This window comes from Salmo salar, chromosome ssa09 (assembly GCF_905237065.1).
Source record: "Salmo salar chromosome ssa09, Ssal_v3.1, whole genome shotgun sequence".
Lineage (NCBI taxonomy): Eukaryota > Metazoa > Chordata > Actinopteri > Salmoniformes > Salmonidae > Salmo > Salmo salar.
Genome location: NC_059450.1, coordinates 62,283,554 through 62,297,843, shown reverse-complemented (window position 1 = coordinate 62,297,843; position 14,290 = coordinate 62,283,554). Strand labels below are relative to the sequence as shown.

The 14,290-nt window shown below is 43.3% G+C and overlaps 1 protein-coding gene across 1 annotated transcript; it reads right to left on the bottom strand.

Annotated features, from left to right (window-relative positions):
* Positions 1 to 3,961: 3,961 nt before the first annotated feature.
* On the bottom strand, positions 3,962 to 12,600 carry LOC106611602 (alcohol dehydrogenase class-3). Its single transcript, XM_014211991.2, has 9 exons — positions 12,474 to 12,600; positions 9,549 to 9,650; positions 8,754 to 8,895; positions 8,489 to 8,576; positions 6,050 to 6,269; positions 5,530 to 5,790; positions 4,811 to 4,946; positions 4,471 to 4,609; positions 3,962 to 4,319 (listed from the first exon to the last, which is right to left on the bottom strand). The coding sequence occupies exons 1-9, from the start codon at positions 12,495 to 12,497 to the stop codon at positions 4,295 to 4,297; spliced, it is 1,137 nt and encodes a 378-aa protein (XP_014067466.1). The 5' UTR covers positions 12,498 to 12,600; the 3' UTR covers positions 3,962 to 4,294.
* Positions 12,601 to 14,290: the final 1,690 nt, after the last annotated feature.

The window sequence follows — 14,290 nt, the reverse complement described above, 5'->3', positions numbered from 1 at the left end:
GTGAAGCACAGGGGTGGCAGCATCATGTTGTGGGGGTGCTTTGCTGCAGGAGGGACTGGTGCACTTCACAAAATAGATGGCATCATGAGGTAGAAAATATATATATATTGAAGCAACATCTCAAGACATCAGTCAGGAAGTTAAAGCTTGGTCGCAAATGGGTCTTCCAAATGGACAATGACCCCAAGCATACTTCCAAAATTGTGGCAAAATGGCTTAAGGACAACAAAGTCAAAGTATTGGAGTGGCCATCACAAAGCCCTGACCTCAATCCTAGAGAAAATTTGTGGACAGAACTGAAAAAGCGTGTGCGAGCAAGGAGGCCGACAAACCTGACTCAGTTACACCAGCTCTGTCAGGAGGAATGGGCCAAAATTCACCAAACTTATTGTGGGAAGCTTGTTAAATGCTACCCGAAACGTTTGACCCAAGTTAAACAATTTAAAGGCAATGCTACCAAATACTAATTGAGTTTATGTAAGCTTCTGACCCACTGTGAATGTGATGAAAAAAAAAGCTGAAATAAATCATTCTCTCTACTATTATTCTGACATTTCACATTCTTAAAATAAGGTGGTGATCTTAACTGACCTAAGACAGGGATTTTTTACTTAAATGTCAGGAATTGTGAAAAACGGAGTTTACATGTATTTGGCTAAGGTGTATGTAAACTTCCGACTTGAACTGTATGTCCCACACACTTAAATACATCACAGACAGAAGTGGTCGAGGTCGGCCCTGCGCTGCTGTTTGGACAGTGTGATGAGCCACCTGCCACCACACTTGTTCCTCTCGTCCTCCAACATGGGCTCGATACCATCATGCAGCTCGAAAACAGGCCAGGCTCAGTGGGTAAAGGTCAAGAACATGACCTTATTTTAGCCCTACACCATGTTCACCTTTATAGGTCAGGGGTTGATTGCCGTCTGCGCAGAGTAAACTGTAGAAACCTCAACAATTGCTTGTTTTTGTTGCAGAACTTGACACTACATGATAGGAGATGGGCTTTGGATTAAACTGTGTTTAGATGAAGTGTGGCTAAGGCCACAGGCTGAAACGAGACCGTGGGAAGTGTGACAACTCCCTGTCATAGTGTAGCCCTCTGTCTGAAAGGCACTGGGCAAGTCAAGAACTCAACTGAACTTTGGTGAATTAACTGAATTTTATGGACAATTAATTGGTTGCTGATACTGGCCACAACCTGAACAGACAAACATGTGCTGTTATGGATGTTGAAAGGTATATGGAAGAAAAAGGAGCAGGTGTGAGATTACAGATAGGGAAAATGACCCTTACCTTGAAAAGTGAGTAGTCACAGCCAGAGATCAAGTTATTTGATAGTTGGATGTGATTATACAGACTGAGGAAAGGAGAAAAGGCATAGTAGTGAGAGGCAGTAAGTCAGAATAGTCTTTGTCATCAGTATAGGATGTAGGCCAGGTGTTCCCAAACTTTTTCACCCAAGTCCCCCTTCCTGCAATGGGTATCATCCAACACACACCCCGCCATGTCTATTTCTATGGGCACAAGCACTTCTCATGACCCAAACTGTTCACACCCCTCTTGTTGGCAGAGAGAACATTTTGCAGGTTTAAAGCTTATTTCCTAGAATTCTACACATTTTGTCATAGAGGTGCAGAGAAAAATGTGCCGTTTTAAAGCAATTTGTTTTGCAATTGTATACATTTTGCCATGTCTAAATCAAATCAAATGTTATTGGTCATATACACATGGTTAGCAGATGTTAATGCGAGTGTAGCGAAATGCTTGTGCTTCTAGTTCCGACTGTGCAGTAATATCTAACAAGTAATCTAATAGTTTCACAACAACTACCTTATACACACAAGTGTAAATGAATGATTAAAACCTGTTTGGGAAAGGGGCAGTATTGTCACTTTCGGATGAGAAGCATGCCCAGAGTAAACTGCCTGTTACTCAGGCCCAGAAGCTTGGATATGCATATAATTGGTATATTTGGATGGAAAACACTCTAATTTCTCTAGTTTCCAAAACTGTTCAAATAAAGTCTGTGAGTATAACAGAACTGATATGGCAGGGGAAAATCTGAGGAAAATCCATCCAGTTTTTCCATTGAAAGCCTATCCACCATATAAAGGCTTATGACCCAGATTCCGTTCCCTATGGCTTCCACTAGCTGTGAACAGTCTTTAGACATTGTTTCAGACTTTTATTCTGAAAAATTAGGGAAAATTACCACTTTGAATGAGTGGACAGTGGAAAGTTCCAGAGCTGTTTGGTGCGCGCAACCTAGAGCCCGCCTTTCGTTGTTTTTCCTTTGTATTGACAACGCTATTGTCCGGTTGAAATATTATTGATTATTTAGACAAAAAAACAACCTGAGGATTGATTATAAACATCGTTTGACATGTTTCTACAAACTTTACTGGTACTATTTGGATTTTACCTCTGCCTGTTGTGACCGCCTTTGAGCCAATGGATTACTGAACAAAATGCGCCAACAAAATTGAGGTTTTTGGACATAAAGAGGGACTTTATCGAACAAAAAAAACATTTATTGTGTAACATGGAGTCTTGTGAGTGCAACCATATGAAGATCATCAAAGGTAAGTGATTCATTTTATTGCTATTTCTGACTTTCGTGACTAATCTACTTGGCTGGAAAATGTTTATGGTTTTGTGTGCTGGGCGCTGTCCTCAGATAATCGCAGGGTTTGCTTTTGCCTTAAAGCCTTTTTGAAATCTGACAAAGTGGCTGGATTAACAAGAAGTTAAGCTTTATTTTGATGTATTACACTTGTGATTTTATGAAAGTTAAATATTTATAATAATTTAATTTGAATTTGGCACTTTAATTTGAATTTCACCGGATGTTGTCGAGGTGTCCCGCAAGCGGCACGCCTTTCCCAAACAGGTTTAAGAATATGTGCATATAAATATATCGATGAGTGATGGCTAACGTCTAATGTGTATTCATGTGATATTTGAGTGACTCGAACATTACTACAAAATCAATGGCTAGCTAAAAAGCGGGGCTGATGGGCCAGTTGATCTGGACATTTCCGACAAATTATAAATAGCTCTCTAAGGTATGCAATGACTGACATGACAAGAGGAAAACTGATGATGCACTACCCAATTTAGAAATTGCACCTTGTGCACTCTACTATTACAACTTCCAAGAGTATTTTTGTTATTTAACTAGGCAAGTCAGTTAAGAACAAATTCTTATTAATGACGGCCTACACTGGCCAAACCCAGACGATGCTGGGCCAATTGTGCACCGCCCTATGGGACTCCAAATCGCGTCCGGTTGTGATACAGCCTGTATTTTCACCGGAAATCAGTTTCCCCACCTATTTTTTTTAAGACTACCTCTAAGTTTAGCCTTCACTAGGATCTGATTGGGGTCCTAATTTGGGCTATTTTCTTCCATGTTTTCTAAATGGTCTATTCACAGCTGTGTTCCAGGGTAGGGGTTAGGGTTGGGGCTTAGTCATAGCATGCATATACTCCACACATACTTCTCAATGTTCAATCACAATTGTCTTACATGCTGTGGTTTTGATGTCCCTTTCAATCATTTCCCCATGATTAATCAAATCATGATGCATAAGTAAACAATTTGTTTGTGTAACTTTGGATGATTGTTAGGCTTCAATATGATTAAATGGCCGGCTGAGGCAGGGGAGCCTGGTGATCACAGCTGAGGCATGAGAGCCTGACGATCCAGCAAAGGCATGAAAGCCCGGTGAGCCAGCTGAGGCAGGGGAGCCAGGCGATCCGGCGGAGGCATGAAAGCCCAACGAGCCGGCAGAGGCAGGGGAGCCTGGCGATCTGGCTGAGGCATGAGAGCCTGTAGCGGCTCCCGAACCCGACGTCTTTTACTCCGACAAAAAAAAAAAACACTACCCCGATGCTTCCCTTAGGTGAGGCATTATTCTGTAACGATGTGCGCTGAGACTCGGGAAGCAAGTTCAGGGAGTGAGTGATTTAATCAATAAACAAAACATAATACAAAACAAGAAACACGAACAACGCACAGACAAGAAACATAAACTATAATTCCTGGGGAAGGAACCAAAGGGAGTGACATATATAGGGAAGTTAATCAAGGATGTGATGGAGTCCAGGTGAGTGTCATGAGGCGTGTGACGATGGTGACTGGTGTGTAGAATAATGAGCAGCCTGATGACCTAGAGGCCGGAGAGGGAGCACACGTGACAATATAATTCTGAAAGTTAAGTGCTACAGCAATTGAAAGGTGATTGCTTATAAAAGGCAGAAGTAAGTGAGGCTCAACATGGCAGGCACTTCAGAACTTCAGGACGGCACGGATACTGGAATAGACAAATTAAAATGAAGTGGTTAGCATACAATTTTAAAGGACTTTAATAAACTTTGTGCTGGAAACTTTTCAATTTGAACTAAGATCTGAATTGACTAAGGTAACTAATTGATGAAATATGATGCAACACTTGATCTATTCACCTCTTTCCGGCATGCAGGAGGTCAAAGCCCTCATTGATCTGGTCAAAGGGCAAGGTGTGGGTCACAAACTCATCCACCTTCAGCTTCTTGTTCATGTAGTCGGTCACTAGTTTGGGGACGCTCTCCACACTCTTCCAGCCTGGGACAGGGGAACAGGAAAACATGAGTAATCTATGTATTACCTTACGGCATTACCATACTTCCAGAAAAAAACGGTACTTCTTTTTTTATTACTAGTATGATAGCTAGTGCCACATCGCTGCTCATTTATCAAAAAGACAAACTATATTGATGTCAGAAAAGTCAAGGTTCTTCGTCAAAAATCATCCACGACATTCACCTCCAAATACTGTGCCCCTCCACACACGGCCGGTAAGCAGCTGGAATGGACAAGTGGAGATCTCCTGTCCTGCACCTGCCAACCCGATGAGGATGCTCTCGCCCCAGCCTTTGTGGCACACCTCCAGAGCCGCCCTCTGAAACAACAGATTGAGTATCATCAGAAGACAAGTTTTTAGGGGAAGCCAATCTACTTAGCAAAGTGAAAGGTTTTTTGCCGTTGCGGTCCAAGCCTGAAGTGCCAACTACAGTGAACTCTGGTGGTGAAGAGTAGAACGCCTTCCATATGTGAGAGCAAAAAAGGGGCCACAGTTCAATTACTTTCCCAGTTTCCTGCTTCACCATCTCAGTAGGAGCTGTGGAAAGGTCATGGGCAGCAGGGGTGTGTTCAGTGAGGGAAACCATTCAGAAAGTTGCAGACAGAATTGAAATGGATAGAGCTGACACAATTCCCTATTCACATGACAGACATCTTTAACTTGTCTACAATCAAATCAAATTTTATTTGTCACATGTGCCGAATACAAGTGAAATTCTTACTTACAAGCCCTTAACCAACATTTCAGTTTCAAGAAAAATAAGTTTTAATTAAAAAATAGATAAGTAAAAAATACATTCTGTAACATTACACTATTCTGAACAGCCCCGTGAGCTCAGTACAGAACTAGGAATGGAGGCTCTAGCCCAAGCTGCTTTTTCCCTCTCCCTGACCAGCCTTACCATGATTCCCACATTGCCAATGCATTCAAAGGAGTAGTCCACACCTCCGTCGGTCATCTCCACTAGTACCTCCTGAATAGGTTTGCTGTGGTCCTTGGGGTTCACAAACTCAGTGGCCCCAAACTCCTTGGCCTTGTCAAACTTGTCCGGGTTGATGTCCACACTGATGATCCTGGTTGCCCCAGCAACTTTGCATCCCATGATGACGGCAAGGCCAATGGCACCCAGACCAAAAATAGCACAGGTGGAGCCAGGCTCAACCTGCAGGTAGGTACCCATGAGAGTAGGTTGATAAAACAAGAGTTACAGAATGGCTTTTGTCAGTAAAACGATGATATTATTTTTGTGTAAGATGTGTGTTATGATCATAGTCTATTAACTGAACTGTGTTTGCACTAGTGGACAGTTAATTCACAGGATATAAAACATAAAAAGATGACAATAAAGCTGTGGCTCTTTGCTTGTGCTTTCCACTTCTCGACGGAGTATTTTGTCTTGCAACCTGATATCACCCACCCACCTTGGCAATGTTGAGGGCAGCTCCATAGCCCGTGGAGATGCCGCAGCCCAGCAGGCACACCTTGTCCAGGGGGGCCTTCTCATCCACCTTGGCCACTGAAATGTCGGCCACCACCGTGTACTCGGAGAAGGTGCTGGTCCCCATGAAGTGAAACAGCTGCTTGCCCTTGCAGGTGAACCGCGAGGTGTTGTCAGGCATCAGACCCCGGACCTGGGTTATCCTGGTGAGAGGAAGGATGAGTATCAGTAACAGGCTAGGGTAAAAGCCAGTGATCTCTTTATGCTTTAGCCAAATATTTCAGAGGCTATTTCATACATACATTTTCTTGTCATTTAGCAGACACTCTTATCCAGAGTGTCAACCCAGCGATCTTTCGGGTTACTGGCCCAACGCTCTTAGCCGCTAGGCTACCTGCCTGACAGAATTTGGCCTTAATTTGGTTGAAGTTGCAATGTTGGTGTTTGCAACCCTGGTTGCTTCTTCGCTTGCACAGCACCAATTGCAATCCCAAGACTGGAGTAGAATACTGTCGTACTATTTCTGAGATTAATCTAACTATCATTATAGATATGCTCACTGTCTACTTGGCAACTTTGAAAATGGGGAGTCAATAATGAATTATCCTGACTAGGGTTGCATAATTTGAATTTTTTTATTTCACCTTTATTTAACCAGGTAGGCAAGTTGAGAACAAGTTCTCATTTACAATTGCGACCTGGTCAAGATAAAGCAAAGCAGTTCGACACATACAAAAACACAGAGTTACACATGGGGTAAAACAAACAAACATTATTTTTCTACTTATTATAAAGTAGAAAAATAAGTCTATATACAATGTGAGCAAATGAGGTGAGATAAGGGAGGTAAAGGCAAAAAAAGGCCATGGTGGCGAAGTAAATACAATATAACAAGTAAAACACTGGAATGGTAGATTTGCAGTGGAATAATTTGCAAAGTAGAAATAGAAATAATGGGGTGCAAAGGAGCAAAATAAATAAATAAGTACAGTAGGGGAAGAGGTAGTTGTTTGGGCTAAATTATAGATGGGCTATGTACAGGTGCAGTAATCTGTGAGCTGCTCTGACAGCTGGTGCTTAAAGCTAGTGAGGGAGATAAGTGTTTCCAGTTTCAGAGGTTTTTGTAGTTTGTTCCAGTCATTGGCAGCAGAGAACTGGAAGGAGAGGCGGCCAAAGGAGGAATTGGCTTTGGGGATGACCAGAGAGATATACCTGCTGGAGCGCGTGCTACAGGTGGGTGCTGCTATGGTGACAAGCGAGCTTAGATAAGGGGGGACTTTACCTAGCAGGGTCTTGTAGATGACCTGGAGCCAGTGGGTTTGGCGACGAGTATGAAGCGAGGGCCAGCCAACGAGAGCGTACAGGTCGCAGTGGTGGGTAGTATATGGGGCTTTGGTGACAAAACGGATGGCACTGTGATAGACTGTATCCAATTTATTGAGTAGGGTATTGGAGGCTATTTTGTAAATGACATCGCCGAAGTCGAGGATCGGTAGGATGGTCAGTTTTACAAGGGTATGTTTGGCAGCATGAGTGAAGGATGCTTTGTTGCGAAATAGGAAGCCAATTCTTGATTTAACTTTGGAATGGAGATGTTTGATGTGAGTCTGGAAGGAGAGTTTACAGTCTAACCAGACACCTAGGTATTTGTAGTTGTCCACATATTCTAAGTCAGAACCGTCCAGAGTAGTGATGCTGGACGGGCGGGCAGGTGCAGGCAGCGATCGGTTGAAGAGCATGCATTTAGTTTTACTTGTATTTAAGAGCAGTTGGAGGCCACGGAAGGAGAGTTGTATGGCATTGAAGCTCGTCTGGAGGGTAGTTAACACAGTGTCCAAAGAAGGGTCAGAAGTATACAGAATGGTGTCATCTGCGTAGAGGTGGATCAGAGACTCACCAGCAGCAAGAACGACATCATTGATGTATACAGAGAAGAGAGTCGGCCCAAGAATTGAACCCTGTGGCACCCCCATAGAGACTGCCAGAGGCACGGACAACAGGCCTTCCGATCTGACACACTGAACTCTATCAGAGAAGTAGTTGGTGAGCCAGGCGAGGCAATCATTTGAGAAACCAAGGCTATTGAGTCTTCCAATGAGGATGTGGTGATTGACAGAGTCGAAAGCCTTGGCCAGGTCAATGAATACGGCTGCATAGTATTGTTTCTTATCGATGGCGGTTAAGATATTGTTTAGGGCCTTGAGCGTGGCTGAGATAATGCCGGGAACTTTAAATAAGTGCCCTGATTTTCCAGAAATCCCGGTTAGAAGTTCCCGGAATAAGCAGGAAATTTGAAATCCTCCAACTGGGATTTCTGGTAAACCAGGGAATTTATTGACATTTCCTGGAATTTTGCAAACCTAATCCTGACCACAACCTTCCAAGCTATAGTTGATGATAGGCGAGATTGCATTCCAATTACCTGATCTTCTGGCAGAGGTTGGTCTTGGGGTTCTTGCATAATTTGCACTCACCACACTGTGGCATATATAATGGGATGACGTTGTCACCTTGGGAGAGAAAATAGACTTTCAGTAAACATCTGATTCAACATAATCAAGTCATTGCATTATTTGATTCTGGCGTGTTTGTACTGGACGGGAACAAGTATGTTCCCCTGTGGGTCGTCGGGACAGGAAAACACTGTTTTAGGGGGAATACATTTGCTTATATTTACAGTCCTTCACCTGGCTTGAACTTGGTGACTCCCTGGCCCACGCTCTCAATTGTCCCGGCGCCCTCATGACCCAGGATGACAGGGAAGAGTCCCTCAGGGTTGCTGCCGCGCAGAGTGTAGGCATCCGTTTGACACACCCCCGTCGCAAAGACCTGAAACGCACAACATTTCCATTAGGTTCTCTCATTCAATACAACCAGTAAGCTATGAAGCATGTGTTGCCAACTAGCCTAAAACATCCCAAATGGTTCAACCAAGTCCCAACCCTCTAGGACTATTCCTTTAATACCAACTACTGCACCTGCTATGTTGATAATATAAACTATCACAAGGTTGATTCTCAATGGTGCAAGACAGACAGCTAGCTAGTATAATAGAGGAACGTAGTAACATTCTTAGAATAACAACATTTTCTAAACACTGGACAAGATCGGCCCTGTTGAACACATTCCAAAGATGGCTTCCTCACAGCTGGCCCACTAAATCCATTTGGGCGGGGATACAGGAAAACACTTGATGCTCCCCACAGTATTCCATCAGCTGAACAGTTCATCCCTGCCGAAAAGCAGCCTGCCTCAAACAGTATGTCCTTTTGTTTTACAGAGCAAAAGAGCTCACATACATATTATTCTAGGGGGAAGATATATTGAATCACACATACAAACCAAAGATACTGCACACAAAACAAAGGTCTGCTGCAGGCTGGAGTTGTTTGTTATGTTGTTGCTGGAATTGTCATGTGAGCGCAAATACAATACAGGAGCATTTGTCTGAGACATTTTTGTCATAGGGAAGGGGCCGTTACCTTGATGCGCACTTCGTGGACCTTCGGTGGGGCCACCTCCACCTCCTCAATGGACAAGGGTTTCCCAGCCTCCCATGCTACAGCTGCCTTGCACTTAATCACCTGGAAGATAGAGAACCGCAATGTGTCAACTGTCCATTTCATACACAGAAAATACGATTTTGAAGATTGATTGTGGTGTCTGTCTGTGGTGAGTGCAGTTGGAGAGGAGAGTGCTGGTTAGTGATTACATATTTAATGTGCACCTGGCCTCCTTACAGTTGGAAGGAATTTGATCTGTAGTCTCGCTACTACAGCCAGTTTAATCTATTACCTACATACCTTAGGATCAACTCCTTTGCCAATGATTGGGTAAAAGATCAGAATTGGGCTGCCTGTGTAAGGTATTCTGGAGAGGACTGGTTCAGACAAGAGAACTTGAAACAGCAAGGAACCATGATCCTAACTAATATTACTGTACTGTGAGGCCAATGTACAATAATTTAAAAAAAACGAAATATGCAACAATTTCAAAGATTTTACTGAGTTACAAATCATTTAAGGAAATCAGTCCATTTAAATAAATACATTTGGCCCTAATCCAGGGCTGTCCAACCCTGTTCCTGGAGCGCTACCCTCCTGTAGGTTTTCACTCCAACCCCAGTTGTAACTAACCTGATTCAGCTTATATACCAGCTAATTATTAGAATCAGGTGCGCTAGATGAGGGTTGGAGTGAAAACCTACAGGATGGTAGCTCTCCAGGAACAGGGTTGGACAGCCCTGTCTATCCTATGGATTTCACATGACTGGGAATACTGTTGCATCTGTTGATAAAAGATAGCTTAAAAAAAACCAGTCAGTATCTGGTGTGACCACCATTTGCCTCATGCAGCACAACACATCTCCTTCGCATAGTTGACCAGGCCTGTGGAATGTTATGTTTCACTATATTGGATCACTCCAATATATCGTTATCACTCCGCGGCGGAGGGATACGTCCGAGGCGAAGATTTACAGATTTACTCCCGTGTACACCTGTGTCACGGCTGGGGTCCGCCCCTATATATCAACCCCATGGCCACGACACATGTTCTTTTTCATTTTCTCGGCAGACGTCTGTATGGTTTAAGGTACAAACTTTCTGAAGTTCGCTTGGTAAGTCACTGGTAAGTGTAATATCTTGCGTGGAAGTATACTCACTGGCTGTTTACAGACTGGCCTGCCCCTCGAGTGCTCCACTTGCTGCTCACGGTTGATCTGTATCTTCCGCCGTGGTTTGTCATACTTGTGTTTCGTTTGCGTTACACTACGACTCCGTGTGCATCCATTAGTATGGTGGCTTTTGCTGCCACAAACTGTAATTTACTCTTTTTGCCAACTGGCTTCTTCTATGTGTGTGCTGTGAACTGATTTTACATCAAAGCAGAGGCTCTCTCACTGGATCGTGGACATGATTACGACAGCATACCGCCTGGTTGGCCGGTTCTCGGATCTGTGTTGGCACATTCAACACGAGGTGTGGCTGCGTCCTGGGCTCTGCTGAGAGGAGTGCCCCACGCTGATATCAGTGCTGCGGCCAGCTGGACTTCCTTTTGCACCTTTGCTAGGTACTATCGGGTAAATATGGCACTTCCCTCCGTGTTTGGTTCAGCGGTCCTGGGCATCACCTGTGTCTTGGTCCTGGGCGGCCCCTGCATCTTGGTCCAGCCGCTAGCTAGCCAGATCCCTCTAGCACCAACTAAATCCGGTACGGGTATACCAATATATTGGAGTGATCCAATATAGTAACGAAGGTTACATATGTAACCATGGTTATGTGAGCTATATGGCCACTCCAATCCTCTACGGTGCTAGATGCGCCTCAAAAATGATGTAGAGAACGTGTGTCGCGGCCATGTGGTCTATATATAAGGGCGTACCCCAGCCGTGACACAGGTGTACATGGGAGTAAATCTGTAAATCCTCACCTCGGATGTATCCTTCTGCAGCGGAGTGATACCAATATATTGGAGTGATCCATATAGCTCACATAACCGTGGTTACGTACGTAACCTTCATGTCCCACTCCACTTCAATGGCTGTGCGATGTTGCTGAATATTGGCGGGAACTGGAACACGCTGTCGTGCACGTAGATCCAGAGCATCCCAAACATGCTCAATAGGTGACATGTCTGGTGCGTATGCAGGGCATGGAAGAACTGGGATATGTTAAATTTCCAGGAATTGTGTACAGATCCATGCAACATGGGGCCATGCATTATCATGCTGAAACATGAGGTGATGGCGGCGGATGAATGGCACAACAATGGGCCTCAGGATCTCGTCACGGTATTTCTTTGCATTGAAATTGCCGTCAATAAAATGCAGTTGTGTTCATTGTGCATAGCTTATGCCTGCCCATACCATAACCCCACCTCCACTATGGGGTACTCTGTTCACAACGCTGACATCAGCAAACCGTTCACCCACACGTTAGGTTTAGATTTGATCCATATAATGTATTCTCCACTCTTTCCTTATGCTCACAAAGTCAGAAATTGTAGCTTGTATATCAGATTTCCTGAATCTGCAGCCTATTTGACAGCTTTCGTTTTAGCTACTTAGTAAAGACACATTGAACGCACTATAGGAGGCATTCATTCATTTAAATCCCACGAGACCTCTCATTACATATCAATGATTTTAGCTTGCTAATTATTCTCTATTGAGCCAGTAAAAATGGAACATACTACAGTCAATACACTGCTTCCTAGTATCGCTTTCTTGCTGGCTAGACGTGCAACTTCTATGGTGAAGTCACTGTCCACAAAATCTAACTTTGTGAAAATACACGCTTTGATGTCATTTCAACTACAGAATTGATGTAAACACTGCACAATTTGACCAATGCGCAATGTTGAGTAGTAACTTAGTATTTTTAAGAAGTAGCCTACTTCGAACTTACTTTTCCAGCTGTTACCATGTTCATTCTTCAGCACGAGAGAAAGGATGATGTGCAGTTCTCAAACAAATCATTCTTCTTATTAACGATTCTTTTTACCTACTGAGTCATGTTCCCTTTTATGAGTAACTAATTCATTTTTATGGGGGGTGATAAGGGCCATAATTAATCCTTGTGAAGCTACTGATACCTCTCAGGGTCTTCCTAGTAGAGGTCGACCGATTAATCGGAATGGCCGATTAATTAGGGCCGATTTCAAGTTTTCATAACAATCTGTAATCGGTATTTTTGGCCACCGATTTGCCTATTTAAAAAAAATATGTACACCTTTATTTAACAAGGCAAGTCAGATTAAGAACACATTCTTATTTTCAATGACGGCCTAGGAACGAGGGTTAACTGCCTTGTTCAGGGGGGATTCGGGGATTCGTTTTTGCAACCTTCCAGTTACTGGTCCAACGCTCTAACCACCTGCCTTACATTGCACTCCACGATGAGCCTGCATGGCAGGCTGACTACCTGTTACGCGAGGGCAGCAAGAAGCCAAGCCAAGGTAAGTTGCTAGCTAGCACTAAACTTATATTATAAAAAACTATCAATCTTAACATAATCACTAGTTAACTACACATGGTTGATGATATTACTAGTTTATCTAACGTGTCCTGCGTTGTATAATCGATGCGGTGCCTGTTAATTTATCATTGAATCATAGCCTACTTCGCCAAACGGGCGTTGATTTAACAAGCACATTTGCGAAAAAAGCACTGTCGTTGCACCAATGTACCTAACCATAAACATCAATGCCTTTCTTTAAAATCAATAAACAAGTATATATTTTTAAACCTGCATATTTACTTAATATTGTCTGCTAACATGAAATTGTGTCACATCTCTAGCATTCATTGCACGCAGAGTCAGGCTATATGCAACAGGTTGGGCCACCTGGCACGTTGCGAACTAATTTGCCAGAATTTTACGTAATTATGACATAACATTGAAGGTTGGACAATGTAACAGGAATATTTAGACTTAGGGATGCCACCCGTTAGATAAAATACGGAACGGTTCCGTATTTCACTGACAGGAAAAACGTTTTGTTTTCGAGATGATAGTTTCCGGATTCGACCATATTAATGACCTAAGGCTCGTATTTCTGTGTGTTATTATGTTATAATTAAGTCTATGATTTGATAGAGCACTCTGACTGAGCGGTGGTAGGCAGCAGCAGGCTCGTAAGCATTCATTCAAAACAGCACTTTCGTGCGTTTTGCCAGCAGCCCATCGCAATGCATTGCGCTGTTTATGACTTCAAGCCTTTCAACTCCCGAGATTAGGCTGGTGTAACCGATGTGAAATGGCTAGCTAGTTAGCCGGGTGCGCGCTAATAGCATTTCAAACGTCACTCGCTCTGAGACTTGGAGTAGTGCTTTCCCTTGCTCTGCATGGGTAACGCTGCTTCGAGGGTGGCTGTTGTCGATGTGTTCCTGGTTCAAGCCCAGGTAGGAGCGAGGAGAGGGACGGAAGCTATACTGTTACACTGGCAATACTAAAGTGCCTATAAGAACATCCAATAGTCAAAGGTATATGAAATACAAATCGTATAGAGAGAAATAGTCCTATAATTCCTATAATAATCCTGTTAGGGACAGACGTTCCGCTAGCGGAACGCCTCACCAATATCCAATGGTAGAGCATGGCGCGAAATACAAATACCTTAAAAATGCTATAATTTCAATTTCTCAAACATATGACTATTTTACACCATTTTAAAGACAAGACTCTCGTTAATCTACCCACATTGTCTGATTTCAAAAAGGCTT

Excerpts from the sequence above, each read along its gene's own strand:
- LOC106611602 (XM_014211991.2), bottom strand. The coding sequence starts at position 12,497 with ATGAACATGGTAACAGCTGGAAAA. Across the intron at positions 9,651-12,473 it reads ACATGGTAACAGCTGGAAAA|GTGATTAAGTGCAAGGCAGC; the intron begins GTAAGTTCGAAG and ends TCTATCTTCCAG. Across the intron at positions 4,320-4,470 it reads CTCCTGCATGCCGGAAAGAG|TATCCGTGCCGTCCTGAAGT; the intron begins GTGAATAGATCA and ends TGTCTATTCCAG.